Raw genomic sequence first — 25,058 nt, 5'->3', positions numbered from 1 at the left:
CATGGAAATGTGTGTCCAAGGCCTCTTCGGGACAGGCAAGGGCAAGAGCAACCCGCTGGCACGAGAACAGCAAGGCTTAGCTCGAGCACAAGTCCCACAGGACTGCACAAATGACCGCACATCCTGTGACAAGGAAGGCCACCAAAAGGACCTAGCCACCAGATCTCTGGTGCCAAAAATTCCCGGATGCCCTGCCAACACCGAGGAATGAACCTCGGAAATGACTCTGCTGGTCCACTTATCAGGAACAAACAGTCTGTCAGGTGGACAAGAGTCAGGTCTACCAGCCTGAAATCTCTGCAACACACGTCGCAAATCCGGAGAAATGGCTGACAGGATAACTCCCTCTTTGAGAATACCAACAGGTTCTGCGACTCCAGGAGAGTCAGGCACAAAGCTCCTTGAAAGAGCATCAGCCTTCACATTCTTTGAACCTGGTAAATACAAGATCACAAAGTCAAAACGGGAGAAAAACAATGACCAGCGGGCCTGTCTAGGATTCAGGCGTTTAGCAGACTCGAGATACATCAGATTTTTGTGATCAGTCAAGACCACCACACGATGCTTAGCACCCTCGAGCCAATGACGCCACTCCTCAAATGCCCACTTCATGGCTAACAACTCTTGATTGCCAACATCATAATTCCGCTCAGCAGGCGAAAACTTCCTAGAGAAAAAAGCACATGGTCTCATTACAGAGCAACCAGGGCCTCTCTGCGACAAAACGGCCCCTGCCCCAATCTCAGAAGCATCCACTTCAACCTGAAAGGGAAGTGAGACATCAGGCTGGCACAAAACAGGCGCCGAAGTAAACTGGCGCTTCAACTCTTGAAAGGCTTCCACGGCTGCAGGAGCCCAGTTAGCAACATCAGAACCTTTCTTGGTCATATCCGTCAAAGGTTTAACAACGCTAGAAAAATTAGCGATAAAACGACGGTAGAAGTTAGCAAAACCCAAGAACTTCTGAAGACTCTTAACTGACGTGGGTTGAGTCCAATCATGAATAGCTCGGACCTTTTCCGAAATTTTTGGCAATACACTTCAGCTTCATCCTGACCCTGAGAAATAGCCAGCAAGGCTTTTTCTGCCTGAATTTCAAGATTGGGTTCCTCGTAAAGCAATCCGAGCGCCAGAAAAAACGCATCAATATTTGCCAATGCCGGATCTCCTGGCGCTAGCGAGAAGGCCCAATCCTGAGGGTCGCCCCGTAAGAAAGAGATAACAATTTTTACTTGCTGAGCTGAGTCTCCAGATGAACGGGGTCTCAGAGATAGAAATTTACAATTATTCCTGAAATTCCTAAACTTAAATCGGTCTCCAGAGAACAGTTCAGGAATAGGTATTTTAGGTTCAGACATTGGACTACTGGTAACAAAATCTTGTATGCCCTGCACACGAGCAGCAAGCTGATCCACACTTGTAATCAAAGTCTGGACATTCATGTCTGCAGCAAGCACAAGCCATTCAGAGGTAAAGGGGAGGAAAAAAGAGAGGAAAGAAAAAAAAAAAAAAAACTCAGACTTTCCTTTCTTGTAATCCCACTTCTGCAATGCATTAAACATTCAACCTTGGCCTGGCATACTGTTATGACCCCAATGGCAGAGGGTCTCAAAAGTACATACCAAGTCTGCAAACACAAAAAACCAGCTCATAGGGCAGTGGTAACTGGGCTGACCATATATCTAATCCTAGCACCACAAATAGCAGCAGCCGGGGAACGTGCCTACGTTGGTTCTAGACGTCTCGCGCCAGCCGGAGAACTAACTAACACTAGAAGGGAAAAGATAGACCTTTCTTGCCTCCAGAGAAAGGACCCCAAAAGTTGGATACAAGCCCCCAACAAATAATAACGGTGAGGTAAGGAGAAAAGACAAACGTAAGAATGAACTAGATATTTAGCAAAGAGAGGCCCACTGACTAATAGCAGAATATAGTAAGATGACTTATATGGTCAGCAAAAACCCTATCAAAATTTCCACGCTGGATATTCAAGAACCCCCGAACCGTCTAACGGCCCGGGGGGAGAACACCAGCCCCCTAGAGCTTCCAGCAAAATCAGGAATCAAATTTAGTACAAGCTGGACAAAAAATAGGAGCAAAGCAAATAACCAAAAAAACAAGGAAGCAGGACTTAGCTTAATTTTGCAAGATCCAAGACCAGCAGACAGGAGCAAACAGAAAGGAACTGATTACAACGATGCCAGGCACTGGACTGAGAAACCAGGAAGTTTATATAGCAACACCCCTGGACTAACAACCCAGGTGGGTGCCAAACTGAGGAAAGACAATCCCAGAGTCATATCACTAGTGACCACAAGAGGGAGCCAAAAAAGTCTAATTCACAACAGGGGTCATACCAGGATAGGGATGAGGGGGCCATGCAAACTAGGATGGTAATGGGGCTATGTATACCTGGATTGGGGACATATATATACCAGGATGGGGGATATTAGTACAGAATTGACCACATGTTTTACTTCTTTTCACTTCAATTTTTTCTGTTTTCCTCCTCTAAACCCTAGGTGTGTCTTATGGTCCAGTGCGTCTTATGGTCCGAAAAATATGGTGTATATCAGTCAGTGAGTCAGTACAATTAACACTAATTAATACTGTAAGACTGCATTATATTCTATGGGTGGGCTGCATTATATTCTATGAGGGGAGCTGCATCATATTCTATGTGTGGGCTGCATTATATACTATGACGGGGCTGCATTATACTATATGAGAGCGGCATTATATTCTATGAGGGAACTACTTTATAATATATGATGGGGCTGTATTATATTCTATGGGGGGCTGCATTATAATCTATGGGGTGGCTGCATTATACTCTGAGGGGGGCTGCATTATACTATATGGGGGCTGCATTATACTATATGAAGGACTATGGAAAGTGTATTATACTAAATGGAAGACAACGGAGGGTGCGTTATACTATATGGAGGACTATGAGGAGTGCATTATACAATGCACTATCACCTCATAAACTCTAAAACTGGTGCCCAGAATAAATGAGCAAATATCAGTTATTTACAGTACTACATATAATACGCTATTTTATAAAGTCCATTTTAAATCAATAAAGTCCATTTATGTCCTTTAAGTACAATTACCTTGTCGAGCTGTGTACTCATTGTCTTCAATGAGCCGAGCAAGGCCAAAATCTGCCACCTTACAGACCACGTTGTTATCCACAAGAATATTGGCAGCTCTAAGATCACGATGAATATAGTTCATTCTTTCAATATATGCCATACCGGAAGCTACCTAAAAGTAGAGATGCAATGTTCATATAAGTCTATACAATTAGCATTACTTCAATAATTGGCACATAGATACGTATAGCCAGGAGCTGTAGAGTGAGAAATTATGGCCAGTGACTGGTAACACTGGAGAATGAGCTGAAGGGTTAAATCAATAAGGAAACATACTAATATAGCAATGGCTCTGGATTGCCTGCAGATTAAAACCTCAAAACTTCAGATACATATACAGAATAAACCTTTTTTTAATTTGGCTCAGGCACATTAAAAAGCACACCAGCATAACATTCAAACTTTCGCAACTGCTTTCAATACAAACTACAACAGAATGCCGCCCAGAGTATACAGTCCAAATACTGAAATCCAATGTGCTGAATTCAGGAATGAAACAGATTACAGAATCCATTTTTTCCAGCAGCTGGGGAAGTCAGAAATTCATAAAAGTTGATACACGTGAGTGCAGCGCCCCAGGGTCCTGGTCGTTGCAGTAATGTATAAAGTGCATGGCAGTTATACAATGGCAGTTGGACAGGGCAGGAGACAGGTAAGGTGCATAAGTTTAACAAACAATCAGTCTTGGTCAGTCATAATACATTATGCATTGATCATATCAATCTGCTTCTTATTGGTTTTTACTTCTGCCTACTCACAACTTGCCCGCCCTTCAACACATTCCGGGCACTCACTCTATATCCACCCCTCCCTTCTCCCCTCTCCCATGTATAACTCTGAGGCTCTACTGACATTTCTGACCCACCCCAAACCAGCCACTACCGCCATGCAGCACTCAAAACGTTTATACAAATCATCCCACCACCTGCTCTTTCTGTTTTTTCTCCTTCTACTAGTTGCAGGTGACATCTCCCCGAACCCTGGCCCCCCCCCTCCACCAGCATACATTACTCTCCTCCAGCTGCATATAGAAACCCTGCTAATCTTATTAACATTCAGTACATGCCTTCTCCTATAGCTTTCCAATGTGCACTCTGGAATGCTCGGTCTGTGTGTAACAAACTAACTTACATCCACGATCTTTTCCTCTCTAATTCCCTTAACCTTCCGGCTATTACAGAAACCTGGATCCAGCATTCAGACACAACCGCTGCTGCCGCTCTCTCGTTTGGTGGGCTGAAATTTTCACATACCACCAGACCTGAAAACAAACAGGGTGGGGGTGTTGGTTTGCTCCTTTCAGCACAATGTGCTTTCCAGGTCATCCCCCCGGTTCCCTCACTTACATTTCCTTCCTTTGAAGTCCACACCGTCAGACTCTTTAAGCCCTTCTCCTTGCGGGTGGCGGTTGTTTACCGCCCTCCAGGCTCCTCCCGCCTGTTTCTAGACCACTTTGCCACCTGGCTTACTCACTTTCTATCTTGTGACATCCCCACCCTCATCATGGGAGACTTTAACATCCCCATCAATGATCCCCCTCCCAATCTGCCTCTCATCTTCTTTCTCTAACTTCTTCATTCGGCCTCTCACAGTTTACTAATTCTCCTACGCATGAGGATGGGAATATTCTGGACCTGGTTTTCTCCCGTCTCGGATCGCTGCACGACTTTACTAACTCCCCTCTCCCGCTTTCGGACCACAACCTTCTTTCCTTCTCTGTCAAGAATTGTCTCCTCACTCGGGACACCCCCACTTACCACACTTATCGGAATACACGTTCCATTAATACCCAGCAGCTTATGGACAATCTCCACACATCTTTAGCCCCCATCTCCTCCCTCTCCTGCCCAGACTTAGCATTGTCACACTTCAATAATACACTGAAGAATGCCCTAGATGAAGCAGCACCTTCTACACGCAGAAAGACCCGACAGAGACAACGGCAGCCCTGGCACACTAAGCAAACACGCTTCCTTCAGCGTTGTTCAAGGTGTGCAGAGCGGCAGTGGAGTAAGTCTCTCTTAGCAAAAGACTTCATCCACTATAAGTTCATGCTCAAACCCTATAACTCTGCCCTTTATGTGGCCAAACAATCCTACTTCACCACCCTCATCACCTCACTATCCAACAACCCAAAACGACTTTTTGAAACCTTAAACTCCCTCCTGAAACCTAAAGTACAAGCCCCCATCACCAATCTCAGTGGTGAGGATCTGGCCACTTACTTCCTAGAAAAAATCAACCACATCCATCTGGATATCTCAGCGCAATCTCCTCAGTGCCTGGATCCCCTTCCCTGCCGCACCTCAAGCTCACTAGACATCTTTGAGCCTGTCTCAGAAGAAGAACTTTCCAAGCTCCTCGCTTCTGCTCGGCCTACAACCTGCAACAGTGACCCCATTCCTTCACTTCTCCTGCAGTCTCTCTCACCAGTGGTCACTAGGGTTGAGCGAAACGGGTCGGCAATTTTCAGAAGTCGCCGACTTTTGGCAAAGTCGGGTTTCATGAAACCCGACCCGACCCCTGTGTGGGGTCAGCCATGAAGTCGGCGATCTTCTGAATCTGGAATCGGAATTCCGATACCGATTCCCGATATGTTTAAGATATCGGGAATTGGTATCGGAATTCAGATTTAAGTGTAAAATAAAGAATTAAAATAAAAAATATCGCTATACTTACCCTCTGACGGGCCCTGGTACTAACCGGGAACCTTCCTTCCTTAGAATCAGCCTTCCAGGACCTTGCGGTGACGTCGCGGCTTGTGATTGGTCGCGCGGCCGCCCATGTGACCGCTCGCGCGACCAATCACAAGCCGCGACGTCACCGTGACGTCACCGAAGGTCCTGGAAGGGCTGATTCTTAGGAAGGAAGGCTGCCATAACGAAGCCGAGGGTGAGTATATTATTATTAGGTATATACTCACCCTCGGACACGCCCTGCTTCTTTCCGGCAGCCTTCCTTCCTAAGAATCAGCCCTTCCAGGACCTTCGGTGACGTCACGGTGACGTCGCGGCTTGTGATTGGTCGCGCGAGCGGTCACATGGGCGGCCGCGCGACCAATCACAAGCCGCGACGTCACCGCGACGTCACCGCAAGGTCCTGGAAGGCTGATTCTAAGGAAGGAAGGTTCCCGGTTAGTACCAGGGCCCGTCAGAGGGTAAGTATAGCGATATTTTTTATTTTAATTCTTTATTTTACACTTAAATATGGATCCCAGGGCCTGAAGGAGAGTTTCCGCTCCTTCAGACCCTGGGAACTATTGGAAACCCAATGCACTGCATTGGGTTTCGAGTTTCGGCCGACCCCGACTTTTTTATAGGATCGGCCGATTTCACTCGACCCGACTTTTGAAAAAGTCGGGTTTCGTGAAACCCGACCCGATCCTATAAAAGTAAAGGTCGCTCAACCCTAGTGGTCACCACTCACCTGACTAAAATATTTAACCTCTCTCTTTCTTCAGGTATCTTTCCCTCCTCATTTAAACATGCCATCATAACCCCTTTACTTAAAAAGCCATCCCTGGACCAGAACTGCACTGCTAATTACAGACCTGTATATAACCTTTCCTTCATCTCTAAACTCCTGGAACGCTTGGTCCACTCCCGTCTAATCCGCTATCTCTCGGAAAACTCTCTTCTTGACCCCTTACAATCTGGTTTCTGCTCTTTACATTCCACTGAAACTGCCCTCACTAAAGTCTCTAATGACCTACTAACAGCTAAATCCAAAGGTCATTGCTCTCTGCTGATTCTCCTGGATCTCTCTGCCGCATTTGACACTGTGGATCACCTGCTCCTTCTCACTATGCTCCGCTCCATAGGCCTCAAGGACACAGCCCTCTCCTGGTTCTCCTCCTACCCCTCTGACCGCTCCTTCACTGTATCTTTCGCCGGCTCCTCTTCCTCTCCTCGTCCCCTTACTATCAGGGTTCCGCAGGGCTCAGTCCTAGGCCCCCTCCTCTTCTCTCTATACACGGCCCCTATTGGACAAACAATCAGCAGATTTGGGTTCCAGTATCATCTCTATGCTGATGACACCCAATTATACACTTCTTCCCCTGTCATCACCCCTACCCTAATTCAAAATACCAAGGATTGTCTGTCTGCTGTCTCTAACATCATGTCCTCCCTCTATCTGAAACTAAATCTCTCCAAAACGGAACTTCTTGTGTTTCTCCCTTCTACTAACCTCTCTCTACCCAACATCGAAATTACCCTGGAGGGTTCAACCATAACTCCCAAGCAGCATGCCCGCTGTCTTGGGGTCATATTCGACACCGAACTTTCCTTTACTCCCTATATCCGATCACTCACTCGCTCTTGTCACCTGCATCTTAAAAACATCTCCAGAATCCGACCTTTTCTCACCTTTGAAACTGCTAAGACTCTTACTGTCGCTCTTATTCATTCTAGTCTGGACTACTGCAACTCTCTTCTGATCGGTCTCCCTCTTACCAAACTTTCTCCTCTCCAATCCATCTTGAAAGCGGCAGCCAGGGTCATATTTCTGTCTAACCGCTTCACCGATGCCTCCATCTTGTGCCAGTCATTACACTGGCTACCCATTCGCTACAGGGTCCAGTATAAACTCATCTCTCTCACCCACAAAGCCCTCCACAGTTCTGCACCACCTTATATCTCCTCTCTCATCTCTGTCTATCGCCCTACACGTGCCCTCCGTTCTACAAACGACCTAAGGCTAACATCCCCCGTAATCCGAACCTCGCACCTCCGTCTACAAGACTTCTCTCGTGCTGCGCCAGCTCTCTGGAATGCACTTCCCCAGACGATCAGACTGATACCTAGCCCCGACCTATTCAAGTGTGCTCTAAAAACCCATCTCTTCAAACAAGCCTACCACATCAACTACTCAGTAAACTAACTTTGCCCTGTTCCCTCCTTCCAAATATCACTCTGAATCTGCACCCTACTATTCATCTGTCTCCACACCCTCCATGCACATGATAACTGCACTTGATACTTGACTATTGCACTTAAACACACGGGCTGATGACCGGATCATGCAGCTTTGTATGAAAATCCCTATGTATTATTATTGCCAGACCTGAAATAACAAGCACTTTGCACCTATTGTGTCCCCCCATTTTCTTGTAGATTGTAAGCTTGCGAGCAGGGACCTCACTCCTAATGTCACTGTTTAAATTGTCTTAACTTGTATTGAATTTGTCTGTATAAGTCCCCGCTTAATTGTAAAGTGCTGCGGAATATGTTGGCGCTATATAAATAAAGATTATTATTATTATTAATGTCATTCTTCCACCAGGGGGAGTGATGTTACGTCTGAAGGCAATAAAGGGATATCTCTTTACCAGGTATCACAAACCATACAACACACTTCATACTCCATTTCATACTCCAGTCCACCAGGGGGAGCTATGCTCCTATCTATTAGGGCACTCTTCACAATTAGGTAAAACTGGTGGTCTGGATAGGAAGTTAGGCAGAAGCTGACTGGGCTTCACCCAGGCAGCACCTGTCAGGCAGCCAGAGGAGAAGGAGGAATATCTAAGAGCTGCAGACAGAGTGGTCCCTGACAGGGGTGGGATCCTGTCAGAGGCCTAGCCAGAAGGCCACGGAGCTGCGTCGGCCTGGCATGTGGCAGCATCCTAAGGAAGGACACGAAAGAGAATTGCATTGTAGAGGGTGAAAAACGAAGTCATAGCAAAAGGAGAGGAAACTAGAAGGAGTTCTGCCCTGCAAAAGGCTGCCTCCTTTCTGAGGCACAGAATCCGGTAGCCGGAACACCGAGGGAGCAATCGTCTCCAAGCCTTGCTCCAGAGACCGGCAGGACAGATAATTCCACGTTACCTGCCCGACCTATACCCAGGAGTCACGGTGGCAACTTGTGGGGGCTGGGGCGTGCTAGAGTCCCTGTAAAGAGACTCAGGCCATCAGTCATACAGGTTGTTCCTATCCATTTGGGGGACAGAGAGAAAGACATAACATCTAGAACATCTACAACAGTTGTGAGGACCTTATGAGTGGCTCAGCAGTAAGGTACTACAACATCCAGGCGCTTGAGGAAGGCTACTGATTTCCACCTGGATAAGGGGACTCTGGATTTGCCTTCGGACCGACCGGACTCTGCTTACCCTGTGGTCTGTACCCTGGACTGTGGATGCTGAAGGCATCAGTAAAAAGGTAGAGAGACTGCAACCTTGTGTCCTCGTTCTTCACTGCGCCTCACACCATCCACCATCTACACTCTGGGAAGCCCTGGGGATACACTTCACCTGTGGGAAGGTATACCATCTAGCTGCCATAACATCACTCCAGGGACCCCTCACAGCAGCGTCGGTCACCCTGACCGAATACCACAGGTGGCGTCATGAACATTATCCCTTTAAAGACCTTTCCCCCATTTACAACGGATGTCCCTAGGGCCACGGACCAGGTCAGCCACCGTAACATCCCCCTTGAGAACCGAGGGGCCCGGTACCGAGTACCCCATAGCCCTACGGGGGGCGCTCCATATGAAATTGTCACTTTAGATACCTTTACTGAGCAGGCCTCCTTTACTACATTGTCAGATGCTCTAATCACTTCCCTAAAACCCAGCAATGTTGGATTTCAATTATATTCCCATCTATGGATATCTTCTTTCTTTTTCTTTCATATTTGCCTTATCAAGTGTCTACGGAGGTTCTTTGTTTTCAAAAGCAAAGCAAGTGTTTGTATATCTAAGTGCTTCTCACTTAATTAGAATATCATCAAAAAGTTGATTTATTTCAGTTTTTCAATACAAAAAGTGAATCTCATATATAGAGTTATTACAAACAGAGTGATCTATTTCAAGTGTTTATTTCTGTTAATGTTGATGATTATGGCTTACAGCCAATGAAAACCCAAAAGTCATTATCTCAGTAAATTAGAATACTTTATAACACCAACTTGAAAAAATGATTTTAAAATCCGAAATGTTTGCCTACTGAAATGTATGTTCAGTAAATACACTCAATACTTGGTCGAGGCTCCATCTGCGTCAATTACTGCATCAATGCGGCATGGCATGGAGGCAATCAGCCTGTGGCACTGCTGAGGTCTTATGGAAGACCAGGTTGCTTTGAGAGCAGCCTTCAGCTTGTCTGCATTGTTGGGTCTGGTGTCTCTCATCTTCCTCTTGACAATACCCCATAGAGTCTCTATGGGATTAAGGTCAGTCATGTTTGCTGGCCAATCAAGCACAGTGTTACTGTTGTTTTTAAACCAGGCATTGGTACTTTTGGCAGTATGGACAGGTGGAGAATGAAATATCCATCTCCAAAAAGCATGTCGGCAGAGGGAAGCATGAAGTGCTCTAAAATTTCCTGGTAGACGGCTGTGCTGACTTTAGTCTTGATAAAACACAGTCGTCCTACACCAGCAGATGACATGGCTCCCCAAACCATCACTGATTGTGGAAATTTCACACTAGACCTCAAGCAGCTTGGATTGTGTGCCTCTCCACTAGAGTTGAGCGACACCTTCCGATATTCGGAAATATCAGTATCGGATTGGATCGGCCGATATCCCAAAAATATTGCATATTGCCGATACTGATACCCGATACCAATGCAAGTCAATGGGACAAAAATATCGGAATTAAAATAAACCCTTTCTTTACTTGTAGGTTAATTCTACATGAAGGAAAACAACTAAGAATAATGTAGGATGTATTGGAGGAGGTGGAGGAGACATTAAAGGCATAGAGGTTTAGCCCAATCAAATGGAATAGCAGGAATTAATTTTTTTTTTTAAGACGTTCGGAGTTACAAAGATATTGACTATGTTAAGATTTTTTATATTTTGTCAGATATTTATGTTTCACTACTTCCATGCTCTTCACCTTCCTTTTCACTTCTCCCACACTTTCTCCTTCATTATCCTCAGCAGCAGCAGCATCTTTTTCATCAACTTCTTCTTCACCTTATTCATCTTCTTTTTGTTCACCTTCCTATTTTTTTTTTTTTACATTCTTCATATTCTTCTTATTCAACTATTATTCTTCTTCATATTCTACTTATTCATCTTCTTCATATTCTTCTTCTTCATTATATTCTTATTTGTGACAGGCATTCCTGTAGTTGTTATCTATAAAAGTTTGAAGATTACACCTTCCATTCTGCCTGTCCCTAAAGATTTACAACAGGATTTGTCCGCGTTCAGTTTGGCCTGCAGCAGCAGGTTTTTTCCAGGGGCACCACGAGGAGGAACAGACTCACCCCATACACTGCTTATTCTTCTTCTGCTTATACAGTACCGTATTTTCCGGCGTATAAGACGACTTTTTAACCCCTGAAAATCTTCTTAAAAGTCGGGGGTCGTCTTATACGCCGGATATCGCCTTGCCGGGTGTATATGGTGGGTGGGGGGGGAGTGGGCCTGATGACGACGAGGGGGCGTCTCACAGGAAAGTGAGTATCCCCCATTACCTCATTGTATCGCTGCAGCGTGGGGTCTCTGCTGGGAGCGGCGGCGGCTGTGCTGTGGGGCGGCGGCTCCTCTTCTTCAGTGTGGGGCCTCTGTGCTGCTGGGCGGCGTGGGCGGCTTATCTTCAGGCAGTCGGGGCTCCTCCGGTATCTCCTTAAAGCCCGGAGGCCCTGCCGGCAACTCCATCGGTGCAATGCAGTGGCCTCCGGGAACATGGCCGCTTCTCAGATTCAGATCTCGTCCCTAGATCTCGGGAGACGAGATCTAAATCTGAGCAGCGGCCATTTTCCCGGAGGTCACCGCATAGCAGCAATGGAGCTGTCTCCGGGAAAATGGCCGCTGCTCAGATTTAGATCTCGTCTCCCGAGATCTAGGGACGAGATCTGAATCTGAGCAGCGGCCATGTTCCCGGAGGCCACTGCATTGCACCGATGGAGTTGCCGGCAGGGCCTCCGGGCTTTAAGGAGTTACCGGAGGAGCCCCGACTGCCTGAAGATAAGCCGCCGCCGCCGCCCAGCAGCACAGAGGCCCCACACTGAAGAAGAGGAGCCGCCGCCCCACAGCACAGCCGCCGCCGCTCCCAGCAGAGACCCCACGCTGCAGCGATACAATGAGGTAATGGGGGATACTCACTTTCCTGTGAGACGCCCCCTCGTCGTCATCAGGCCCACTCCCCCCCCCCCCAAAAGGCACAAAAGTCACCGGCCCTATAAGACGACACGGTTTATAAGAAGACCCCCGACTTTTAAGAAGATTTTATATTTTAACTGGAAAAGTTGGGGGGTCGTCTTATACGCCCAGTCGTCTTATACGCCGGAAAATACGGTAATTTAGATAATATCTTTTGCTCTGAATTTTAGTCTTATGCTTAATGTACTTCTGCTTTTTGTTCTGCAGATTCTTGTTCTTCTGCTTCTTGGTCTTCAGGGTCGTCGTCTCCAGGGTCGTCGTCTCCAGGGTCGTCGTCTCCAGGGTCTTCGTCTTTTTCAGGGTGGTCTTCAGGGTCGTCGTCTCCAGGGTCGTCGTCTCCAGGGTCGTCGTCTTCTTTGGGGTGGTCTTCAGGGTCGTCGTCTTTAGGGTCGTCATCAGGGAGATCCAGAGTGATTAGCAAGAAGGTACAAGAAGGCTGAGGAACTGCCGAGAACCAGCTGATGGTACTGGAACCCGGATGGCTACCCGAAGGTACAAGAGCCAATGGAACAACCGAGGACCAGCTGATGGTACTGGAACCCGGTTACTAAGCAGGAGGTACCCGTGCCAGAAAGTACTACCAAGGACCACCAGACATTGGTGGAACTCGGATACCCAGAAGGATGCACCTAAGCCAAAGGCTCTGCCCGGAACCAGCTGACGGTACTGGAACCAGGATGGGGAGCAGAAGGTACAAGAGCCAAAGACACTGCCGCGAACCAGCTGACGGTACTGGAACCCGGATGGGTAGCCGAAGGTACAAGAGCCAATGGAACTACCGAGGACCAGCTGATGGTACTGGAACCCAGTTACTAAGCAGGAGGTACCCGTGCCAGAAAGCACTACCAAGGACCACCAGGCGTTGGTGGAACTCGGATACCCAGAAGGAGGCACCTAAGCCAAAGGCTCTGCTCAGAACCAACTGACGGTACTGGAACCAGGATGGGGAGCAGAAGGTACAAGAGCAAGAGACTGCTGAGAACCAGCTGACGGTACTGGAACCCAGATGACGGTACTGGAACCCAGATGAGTAGCAGGAGGTACAAGAGCCAATGGAACTACCGTGGACCAGCTGACGATACTGGAACCCGGTTACTAAGCAGGAGGTACCCATGCCAAAAAGCACTACCAAGGACCACCAGACGTTGGTGGAACTCGGATACCCAGAAGGAGGTACCTAAGCCAAAGGCTCTGCCTGGAACCAGCTGACTGTACTGGAACCAGGGGGACCTATTCAAGATTGTCTTCCAAAGAACCAGCTAATGGTGCTGGAACTCAGATAGCCAGAAGGTCCACAAGAAAAAAAATTGCTAGGCCGCGAGCCGGCCGGAGTTACCAAAAACCCACAGTCCTACAGGGGGAGCTTGTCCTATTGGCACTACGGAACCAGCCTTCATTGCCAGTTCCCGCAGCCCACATAGGAAGCACCTAACCTGCAGGCACCATAGAGTTGGATAACCCGACCGCAACCCGACAGGACAACGTATTGGAGGCAAAGTGACATTGACACTACCCGGAAACAGCTGGCGTGCTGGAACCAGACTGGGCAGGAGGGAATACCCGTGTCAAAGACACTGCCGAGAACCAGCTGGCGGTGCTGGAACCCGGATGGGTAGCAGAAGCTTCAAGAGCCAATGGAACTACCGAGGACCAGCTGACAGTACTGGAACACGGTTACTAAGCAGGAGGTACCCGTGCCACAAAGCACTACCAAGGACCACCAGACGTTGGTGGAACTCGGATACCGAGAAGGAGGCACCTAAGCCAAAGACTCTGCCTGGAACCAGCTGACGGTACTGGAACCAGGATGGGGAGCAGAAGGTACAAGAGCAAAAGACTGCCAAGAACCAGCTGACGGTGCTGGAACCCGGATGGGTAGCAGAAGGTACAAGAGCCAATGGAACTACCGAGGACCAGCTGACGGTACTGGAACCCGGTAACTAAGCAGGAGGTACCCGTGCCAGAAAGCACTACCAAGGACCACCAGAGGTTGGTGGAACTCGCATACCCAGAAGGAGGTACCTAAGCCAAAGGCTCTGCCTGGAACCAGCTGACGGTACTGGAACCAGGATGGGGAGCAGAAGGTACAAGAGCCAATGGAACTACCGAGGACCAGCTGATGGTAATGGAACCCAGTAACTAAGCAGGAGGTACCCGTGGCAGAAAGCACCACCAAGGACCACCAGACATTGGTGGAACTCGCATACCCTGAAGGAGGTACCTAAGCCAAAGGCTCTGCCTGGAACCAGCTGACAGTACTGGAACCAGGGGGACCTATTCAAGATTGTCTTCCAAAGAACCAGCTAATGGTGCTGGAACTCAGATAGTCAGCAGAAAGTCCACATGAACAAAAAATTGCAAGGCCGCGAGCCGGCCGGAGTTACCGAAACCCACAGTCCTACAGGGGGTGCTTGTCCTATTGGCACTACGGAACCAGCCTTCATTGCCAGATACCGCAGCCTACATAAGAAACACCTAAACTGCAGGCACCATAGTGTCGGCTAACCCGACCGCAACATGACAGGACAATGGATTGGTGGCAAAGTGACTTGGACACTGCCCGGAAACAGCTGGCGTGCTGGAACCAGGCTGGGCAGGAGGGAGTACCCGTGCCAAAGACACTTCTGAGCAGCAACTGGCGGTGTTGGAGCCCAGAGATCACGAGAAACAGAGTGTAGGCTGAGGCCTAATTGGAGCAAGTTGAAAGGGAACCTTTAACCCCCCAGGCGTTTGTAACTAAAAGCACCACCTTGTGCAGCACTAATGCTGCACAAGGAAAGGTGGCTCTTTTACTTATGCTCCGTGCACACGCTGAAGTTAACAATTATAAAATGTGCCCCCTCATACCGGGAAACCGTCCCTGAGGCGGGACTTTCCTTCCTAATCAGACGCGGCACAGCTGTCATTCATACCCCCTTGGCGCTGTGCGCTGCCTCATGAGCGTTGTTTGAATCTGTCCCGGAGCGAGCGCTGTTATGTTATCCCTTGGCCATACGCAGTTAGCGCTGCCCGTCTTCTGACATAATTTGATGTCAGGCTGACTGCGCCTGTGCGGATGCGCTGCCCGAGATCCTACCCCGCAGTGTCTTCTGATTTATTCACACTGCGGGGTTGGGATTCATGGGCATGCACTGTGCATATCTTCGCCTCTCACTCATCTCTTTCCGCCTTCTTCAGACTGTGCGGCGTCAGCTGATCCCTAAGCGCATGCCACGGCGATTAGGGATCAGCTGACGCCGCATAGTCTGAAGAAGATACACAAGAAAAATGAGAGTCATGCTAAATAATAAGAATATATACAAACAACGTTTATTAAATTAGATAAATCACACAAGATATGTTAAAACTAGGGCTTTAAAGAGCACAACAATTAGCCCATAGTGTTACAGAGCAATCAAATAGATACAAAAGTACAAAAATATGACAGGTAAGTGACAAATGGTCCAAGCTAAAATGGGAGCCAGGTACAACATCAGGATATATGGGGTAAAAAGGTAAAAAATGGTATGGCTGTTGCACAGTCCTCATATGAGGGTACGCAGGAGTCCCACCTACAGTCAGTCCCAGAGGGTGGTATGTATTTCCCGTGTAGGTACCGGTGGCCACTAGTATAAACCTCCCCCTCTATTTAGGCATGGTGGCTCCAAAAACACCTTTTTTCAAGGGACGCCCCTTGAAAAAGGAAAACTTATTTCCGAAACGTGCGTTGGGGAAGGAGCTTTGGCGCAACCACCAGGACGTTATGACGGGTAATCTACCTTTTAGCATTTCCTGTTGCTGTGCACTTCTGACAATGTAAAGGTGTTTTTGGAGCCACCATGCCTAAATAGAGGGGGAGGTTTATACTAGTGGCCACCGGTACCTACACGGGAAATACATACCACCCTCTGGGACTGTAGGTGGGACTCCTGCGTACCCTCATATGAGGACTGTGCAACAGCCATACCATTTTTTACCTTTTTACCCCATATATCCTGGTGTTGTACCTGGCTCCCATTTTAGCTTGGACCATTTGTCACTTACATGTCATATTTTTGTACTTTTGTATCTATTTGATTGCTCTGTAACACTATGGGCTAATTGTTGTGCTCTTTAAAGCCCTAGTTTTAACATATCTTCTTGTGTGATTTATCTAATTTAATAAAAGTTGTTTGTATATATTCTTATTATTTAGCATGACTCTCATTTTTCTTGTGTATCATGTAATCTTGAGTTGCTTTATCTCACAATATGCAATTTAGCATATAAAGGCATATGTATGCAATGCAATACGTATCGAGTAATATGTTTTGGGGAATATGTGTACAAATAGTCTGAAGAAGGCGGAGGGAGATGAGTGTGAGGCGAAGATATGCACAGCGCATGCCCATGAATCCCAGCCCCGCAGTGTGAATAAATCAAAAGACACTGCGGGGCGGGATCTCGGGCAGCGCAGCCGCACAGGTGCAGTCAGCCTGACATCAAATGATGTCAGAAGATGGGCAGCACTAACTGCGCATGGCCAAGGGATAACATAACAGCGCAGGCTCCGGGACAGATTCAAACAACGCTCAGGAGGCGGCGCACTGCGCCAAGGGGGTATGAATGACAGCTGTGCCGCGTCTGATTAGGAAGGAAAGTCCCGCCTCAGGGACGGTTTCCCGGTATGAGGGGGCACATTTTATAATTGTTAACTTCAGCGTGTGCACGGAGCATAAGTAAAAGAGCCACCTTTTCCTTGTGCAGCATTAGTGCTGCACAAGCTGGCTCTTTTGGTTACAAATGCCTGGGGGGGGGACAGGTTCCCTTTAATTTCTGTAGTAGTGTGAGTGTGGAGGGAGCAGGAGAAATTGTCGCACACACAGCAGGGGATCAGCTGGCGTTACTGAACCCCAATAACACTGGAGCAGGTGTTGACTGTGCAGACAGCACTTCCGGGCAGCAACTGGCGGTGATGGAGCCCAGGGAATGCAGGAGAACCAGAGTGGAGGGATTGCCGGATACACAGCAGGGGAGCAGCTGGCGTTACTGAACCCAAATAACACTGGAGCAGGTATTGACTGTGCAGACAGCACTTCCGGGCAGCAACTGGCAGTGTTGGAGCCCAGGGTCAATGCTAGAAATTGATGGCAGAAATTGCCGCACACACAGCAGGGGAGCAGCTGGCGTTACTGAACCCCAATAACAGAGGAGCAACTGTTGACTGTGCAGACAGCACTTCCGAGCAGCAACTGGTGGTGTTGGAGCCCAGGGTCAATGCTAGATACTGATGGCAGAAATTGCCACACACTCAGCAGGGGAGCAGCTGGCGTTACTGAACCCCAATAACACTGGAGCAGGTGTTGACTGTGCAGACAGCACTTCCGGGCAGCAACTGGTGGTGTTGGAGCACAGGGTCAATGCTAGAAACTGATGGCAGAAATTGCCGCACACACAGCAGGGGAGCAGCTGGCGTTACTGAACCCCAATAACAGGAGCAACTGTTGACTGTGCAGACAGCACTTCCGAGCAGCAACTGGTGGTGTTGGAGCCCAGGGTCAATGCTAGATACTGATGGCAGAAATTGCCACACACTCAGCAGGGGAGCAGCTGGCGTTACTGAACCCCAATAACACTCGAGCAGGTGTTGACTGTGCAGACAGCACTTCCGGGCAGCAACTGGTGGTGTTGGAGCACAGGGTCAATGCTAGAAACTGATGGCAGAAATTGCCGCACACACAGCAGGGGAGCAGCTGGCGTTACTGAACCCCAATAACAGGAGCAACTGTTGACTGTGCAGACAGCACTTCCGAGCAGCAAGTGGCGGTGTTGGAGCCCAGGGATTACAGGAGAAAAAGAGTGTAGGCCGAAGCCTAATTAGAGCAAGTTTAATATCTGAAGTTGTGTGAGTGTGGAGGGAGCAGGAGCAATTGCTGGATACACAGCAGGGGAGCAGCTGACATTTACTGAACCCCACTAACACAGGAGCTAGGGTTCTTCTCTGTGCAGACGGCACTTCCGAGCAGCAACTGGCATTGTTGGAGCTCAGGGAATGCAGGAGAAAAAGAGTGTAGGCTGAAGCCTAATTGGAGCAAGTTTAATATCTGAAGTTGTGTGAGTGTGGAGGGAGCAGGAGCAATTGCCGGATTCACAGCAGGGGAGCAGCTGACGTTACTGAACCCCACTAACACAGGAGCTTGTGTTTTTCTCTGTGCAGACAGCACTTCCGGGCAGCAACTGGCGGTGTTGGAGCCCAGGGAATGCAGGAGAAAAAGAGTGTAGGCCGAAGCCTAATAGGAGCAAGTTTAATATCTGAAGTTGTGTGAGTGTGGAGGTAGCAGGATGTTATGACCCCATGGCAGAGGGTCTCAAAAGTAAATACCAAGTCTGCAAACACAAAAAAACAGCTCATAGGGCAGTGGTAACTGGGCTGACCGTATATCTAATCCTAGCACCACAAATAGCAGCAGCCGGGGAACGTGCCTACGTTGGTTCTAGACGTCTCGCGCCAGCCGGAGAACTAACTAACCCTAGAAGGGAAAAGATAGACCTTTCTTGCCTCCAGAGAAAAGACCCCAAAAGTTGGATACAAGCCCCCAACAAATAATAACGGTGAGGTAAGAAGAAAAGACAAACGTAAGAATGAACTAGATATTTAGCAAAGAGAGGCCCACTGACTAATAGCAGAATATAGTAAGATGACTTATACGGTCAGCAAAAACCCTATCAAAATTTCCACGCTGGATATTCAAGAACCCCCAAACCGTCTAATGGCCCGGGGGGAGAATACCAGCCCCCTAGAGCTTCCAGCAAAATCAGGAATCACATTTAGTACAAGCTGGACAAAAAATAAGAGCAATGCAAATAACCAAAAAACAAAGAAGCAGGACTTAGCTTAATTTTGCAAGATCCAGGACCAGCAGACAGGAGCAAACAGAAAGGAACTGATTACAACGATGCCAGGCACCAGACTGAGAATTCAGGAAGTTTATATAGCAACACCCCTGGACTAACGACCCAGGTGGGTGCCAAACTGAGGAAAGACAATCCCAGAGTCATATCACTAGTGACCAGAAGAGGGAGCCAAAAAAGTCTAATTCACAACAGTACCCCCCCTTTAAGGAGGGGTCACCGAACCCTCACCAAGACCACCAGGGCGATCAGGATGAGCAGCGTGAAAGGCACGAACTAAATCGGCCGCATGCACATCAGAGGCAACCACCCAGGAATTATCCTCCTGACCATAGCCCTTCCACTTGACCAGATACTGAAGCCTCCGCCTGGAGAGACGAGAATCCAAGATCTTCTCCACCACATACTCCAACTCGCCCTCAACCAACACCGGAGCAGGAGGCTCAGCAGAAGGAACCACAGGTACAACGTACCGCCGTAACAAAGACCTATGGAACACGTTGTGAATGGCAAACGACACCGGAAGATCCAAGCGAAAGGACACAGGATTAAGGATTTCCAATATCTTGTAAGGACCGATGAAGCGAGGCTTAAATTTAGGAGAGGAGACCTTCATAGGAACAAATCGAGAAGACAGCCATACCAAATCCCCAACACGAAGTCGGGGACCCACACCGCGGCGGCGGTTGGCAAAACGCTGAGCCTTCTCCTGTGACAACTTTAAGTTGTCCACCACATGATTCCAAATCTGCTGCAACCTATCCACCACGGAATCTACCCCAGGACAGTCAGAAGGCTCCACATGTCCCGAGGAAAAACGAGGATGGAAACCAGAGTTGCAGAAAAATGGCGAAACCAAAGTAGCGGAACTAGCCCGATTATTAAGGGCAAACTCAGCCAACGGCAAGAAGGTCACCCAATCATCCTGATCAGCAGAAACAAAACACCTCAAATAAGCCTCCAGAGTCTGATTAGTTCGCTCCGTTTGTCCATTAGTCTGAGGATGAAAGGCAGACGAAAACGACAAATCAATGCCCATCTTAGCACAAAAGGATCGCCAGAACCTGGAAACAAACTGGGATCCTCTGTCAGACACAATATTCTCAGGAATGCCGTGTAAACGAACCACATTCTGAAAGAACAAAGGAACCAGATCGGAAGAGGAAGGCAGCTTAGGCAAAGATACCAAATGGACCATCTTGGAAAAGCGATCACATACCACCCAGATGACAGACATGTCCTGAGACACCGGAAGATCTGAAATGAAATCCATGGAAATGTGTGTCCAAGGCCTCTTCGGGACAGGCAAGGGCAAGAGCAACCCGCTGGCACGAGAACAGCAAGGCTTAGCTCGAGCACAAGTCCCACAGGACTGCACAAAAGACCGCACATCCCGCGACAAGGAAGGCCACCAAAAGGACCTAGCCACCAAATCTCTGGTGCCAAAAATTCCCGGATGCCCTGCCAACACCAAGGAATGAACCTCGGAAATGACTCTGCTGGTCCACTTATCAGGAACAAACAGTCTGTCAGGTGGACAAGAGTCAGGTCTACCAGCCTGAAATCTCTGCAACACACGTTGCAAATCCGGAGAAATGGCTGACAAAATAACTCCCTCTTTAAGAATACCAACTGGTTCTGCGACTCCAGGAGAGTCAGGCACAAAGCTCCTTGAAAGAGCATCAGCCTTCACATTCTTTGAACCTGGTAAATACGAGACCACAAAGTCAAAACGGGAGAAAAACAATGACCAACGGGCCTGTCTAGGATTCAGGCGTTTAGCAGACTCGAGATACATCAGATTTTTGTGATCAGTCAAGACCACCACACGATGCTTAGCACCCTCGAGCCAATGACGCCACTCCTCAAATGCCCACTTCATGGCCAACAACTCCCGATTGCCAACATCATAATTCCGCTCAGCAGGCGAAAACTTCCTAGAGAAAAAAGCACATGGTCTCATTACAGAGCAACCAGGGCCTCTCTGCGACAAAACGGCCCCTGCCCCAATCTCAGAAGCATCCACTTCAACCTGAAAGGGAAGTGAGACATCAGGCTGGCACAAAACAGGCGCCGAAGTAAACCGGCGCTTCAACTCTTGGAAAGCTTCCACGGCTGCAGGAGCCCAGTTAGAAACATCTGAACCTTTCTTGGTCATATCCATCAAAGGTTTAACAACGCTAGAAAAGTTAGCGATAAAATGACGGTAGAAGTTAGCAAAACCCAAGAACTTCTGAAGACTCTTAACTGACGTGGGTTGAGTCCAATCATGAATAGCTCGGACCTTGACTGGGTCCATCTCCACCGCAGAAGGGGAAAAAATAAAACCCAAAAAGGGAACCTTCTGTACTCCAAAGAGACACTTTGAGCCCTTAACAAACAAAGCATTCTCACGCAAAACCTGAAACACCATCCTGACCTGCTCTACATGCGAGTCCCAATCATCAGAAAAAACCAGAATATCATCCAGATAAACAATCATAAATTTATCCAGATACTTCCGGAAAATATCATGCATAAAGGACTGAAACACTGAAGGAGCATTAGAGAGCCCAAAAGGCATCACCAAATACTCAAAATGACCTTCGGGCGTATTAAATGCAGTTTTCCATTCATCTCCTTGCTTAATGCGCACAAGGTTGTACGCACCACGAAGATCTATCTTGGTGAACCAGTTGGCACCTTTAGTCCAGGCAAACAAGTCCGACAACAGAGGCAAAGGATACTGAAATTTAACAGTGATTTTATGCAGAAGCCAATAGTCAATACAAGGTCTCAAAGATCCGTCCTTCTTGGCCACAAAAAAGAATCCCGCACCAAGAGGGGAAGAGGATGGACGGATATGCCCCTTCTCCAGAGATTCCTTGATATACGAACGCATTGCGGTATGCTCAGGTACAGACAGATTAAATAATCTTCTGTTAGGAAATTTACTACCTGGAATCAAATCTATAGCGCAGTCACAGTCCCTATGAGGAGGCAGAGCACTGGACCTGGACTCGCTGAATACATCCTGATAATCAGACAAATACTCAGGAACTTCCGAAGGAGTAGAGGAAGCAATAGACACCGGCGGGGAATCACCATGAATTCCCTGACAGCCCCAACTTGACACAGACATTGCCTTCCAATCCTAGACTGGATTATGGGTCTGTAACCATGGCAGACCCAAAACGACCAAATCATGCATTTTATGCAGAACAAGAAAACGAATCACCTCCCGATGTTCAGGAGTCATGCACATGGTTACCTGTGTCCAAAACTGCGGTTTATTTTCCGCCAATGGCGTAGCATCAATACCTCTAAGAGGGATCGGATTTACCAACGGCTCAAGAACAAAACCACAGCGCTTGGCAAATGACAGATCCATAAGACTCAGGGCAGCACCTGAATCCACAAACGCCATAACAGGGTAGGAGGACAATGAACAAATTAAAGTCACAGACAAAATAAATTTAGGTTGCAAATTACCAATGGCGACAGGACTAACAACCCTTGTTAGGCGTTTAGAGCATGCTGATATAACATGTGTAGAATCACCACAGTAAAAACACAACCCATTCTGACGTCTATGATTTTTCCGTTCATTTCTAGTCTGAATTCTACCACATTGCATTAAATCAGGTGTTTGTTCAGACAACACCACCAGAGGATTAGTGGCTTTGCGCTCCCGCAAACGCCGGTCAATTTGAATAGCCAGCGCCATGGAATCATTCAGACTTGTAGGAATGGAGAAACCCACCATCACATTCTTAAAGGCCATTTCTGAAATTTGCAGCCAGAGCACACTCATTCCACTGAGTAAGCACGGACCATTTCCGAAATTTTTGGCAATACACTTCAGCTTCATCCTGGCCCTGAGAAATAGCCAGCAAGGCTTTTTCTGCCTGAATTTCAAGATTGGGTTCTTCGTAAAGCAATCCGAGCGCCAGAAAAAATGCATCAATATTTGCCAATGCCGGATCTCCTGGCGCTAGCGAGAAAGCCCAATCCTGAGGGTCGCCCCGTAAGAAAGAGATAACAATTTTAACTTGCTGAGCTGAGTCTCCAGATGAACGGGGTCTCAGAGATAGAAACAATTTACAATTATTCCTGAAATTCCTAAACTTAAATCGGTCTCCAGAGAACAGTTCAGGAATAGGTATTTTAGGTTCAGACATTGGACTACTGGTAACAAAATCTTGTATGCCCTGCACATGAGCAGCAAGCTGATCTACACTTGTAATCAAGGTCTGGACATTCATGTCTGCAGCAAGCTCAAGCCACTCAGAGGTAAAGGGGAGGAAGAAAGAGAGGAAAAAAAAACAAAAAAAACCTCAGAATTTCCTTTCTTATAATCCCACTTCTGCAATGCATTAAACATTTAACTTTGGCCTGGCATACTGTTATGACCCCAATGGCAGAGGGTCTCAAAAGTAAATACCAAGTCTGCAAACACAAAAAACCAGCTCATAGGGCAGTGGTAACTGGGCTGACCGTATATCTAATCCTAGCACCACAAATAGCAGCAGCCGGGGAACGTGCCTACATTGGTTCTAGACGTCTCGCGCCAGCCGGAGAACTAACTAACCCTAGAAGGGAAAAGATAGACCTTTCTTGCCTCCAGAGAAAAGACCCCAAAAGTTGGATACAAGCCCCCAACAAATAATAACGGTGAGGTAAGAAGAAAAGACAAACGTAAGAATGAACTAGATATTTAGCAAAGAGAGGCCCACTGACTAATAGCAGAATATAGTAAGATGACTTATACGGTCAGCAAAAACCCTATCAAAATTTCCACGCTGGATATTCAAGAACCCCCGAACCGTCTAACGGCCCGGGGGGAGAATACCAGCCCCCTAGAGCTTCCAGCAAAATCAGGAATCACATTTAGTACAAGCTGGGCAAAAAATAAGAGCAATGCAAATAACCAAAAAACAAAGAAGCAGGACTTAGCTTAATTTTGCAAGATCCAGGACCAGCAGACAGGAGCAAACAGAAAGGAACTGATTACAATGATGCCAGGCACCAGACTGAGAATTCAGGAAGTTTATATAGCAACACCCCTGGACTAACGACCCAGGTGGGTGCCAAACTGAGGAAAGACAATCCCAGAGTCATATCACTAGTGACCACAAGAGGGAGCCAAAAAAGTCTAATTCACAACAGCAGGAGCAATTGCCGGATACACAGCAGGGGAGCAGCTGACGTTACTGAACCCCACTAACACAGGAGCTAGTGTTCTTCTCTGTGCAAACGGCACTTCCGAGCAGCAACTGGCGTTGTTGGAGCCCAGGGAATACAGGAGAAGCAGAGTGGAGGCATTGCCGGATACACAGCATGGGATCAGCTGACATTACTGAAACCCTATAACAGAGGAGCAACTGTTGACTGTGCAGATGGCACTTCCGAGCAGCAACTGGCATTGTTGGAGCCCAGGGAATGCAGGACAAGCAGAGTGGAGGCATTGCCGGATACACAGCAGGGGATCAGCTGTCGTTACTGAAACCCTATAACAGAGGAGCAACTGTTGACTGTGCAGACGGCACTTCCGAGCAGCAATTGGCGGTGTTAGATCCCAGGGAATGCAGGAGAAGCAGAGTAGAGGCATTGCCGGATATACGGCAGGGGAGCAGCTGGCATTACTGAACCCCAATAACACGGCAGCAAGTGTTGACTGTGCAGACGGCACTTCCGAGCAGCAACTGGCGGTGTTGGAGCCCAGGGAATGCAGGAGAAGCAGAGTGAAGGCATTGCCAGATACACAGCAGGGGATCAGCTGACGTTACTGAACCCCAATAACACTGGGTCATGTGTTGACTATGCAGACGGCACTTCTGAGCAGCAACTGGCGGTGTTGGAGCCCAGGGATTGCAGTTCAGGTGGTAGAAACATGAACACAACAAGAGACCTGGATACTGTTGCCAACCAA

The 25,058-nt window shown here is 47.9% G+C and overlaps 1 protein-coding gene across 3 annotated transcripts in view; it reads right to left on the bottom strand.

Annotated features, from left to right (window-relative positions):
• The window catches only part of FGR (FGR proto-oncogene, Src family tyrosine kinase), an 833,064-nt gene that overhangs the window by 44,389 nt on the left and 763,617 nt on the right, over positions 1–25,058 (bottom strand). For all 3 annotated transcript variants that reach the window (XM_077295665.1, XM_077295664.1, XM_077295666.1), the window contains one exon: positions 3,117–3,270. In XM_077295665.1, coding sequence (XP_077151780.1) covers positions 3,117–3,270 — 154 coding nt within the window. The remainder of the gene's footprint in view (positions 1–3,116; positions 3,271–25,058) is intronic.

This window comes from Ranitomeya variabilis, chromosome 3, assembly GCF_051348905.1.
Source record: "Ranitomeya variabilis isolate aRanVar5 chromosome 3, aRanVar5.hap1, whole genome shotgun sequence".
In the NCBI taxonomy this organism is placed as follows: Eukaryota; Metazoa; Chordata; class Amphibia; order Anura; family Dendrobatidae; genus Ranitomeya; species Ranitomeya variabilis.
Note: the sequence above shows the minus strand (reverse complement) of the source record. Positions and strands in the feature narration are given on the sequence as shown.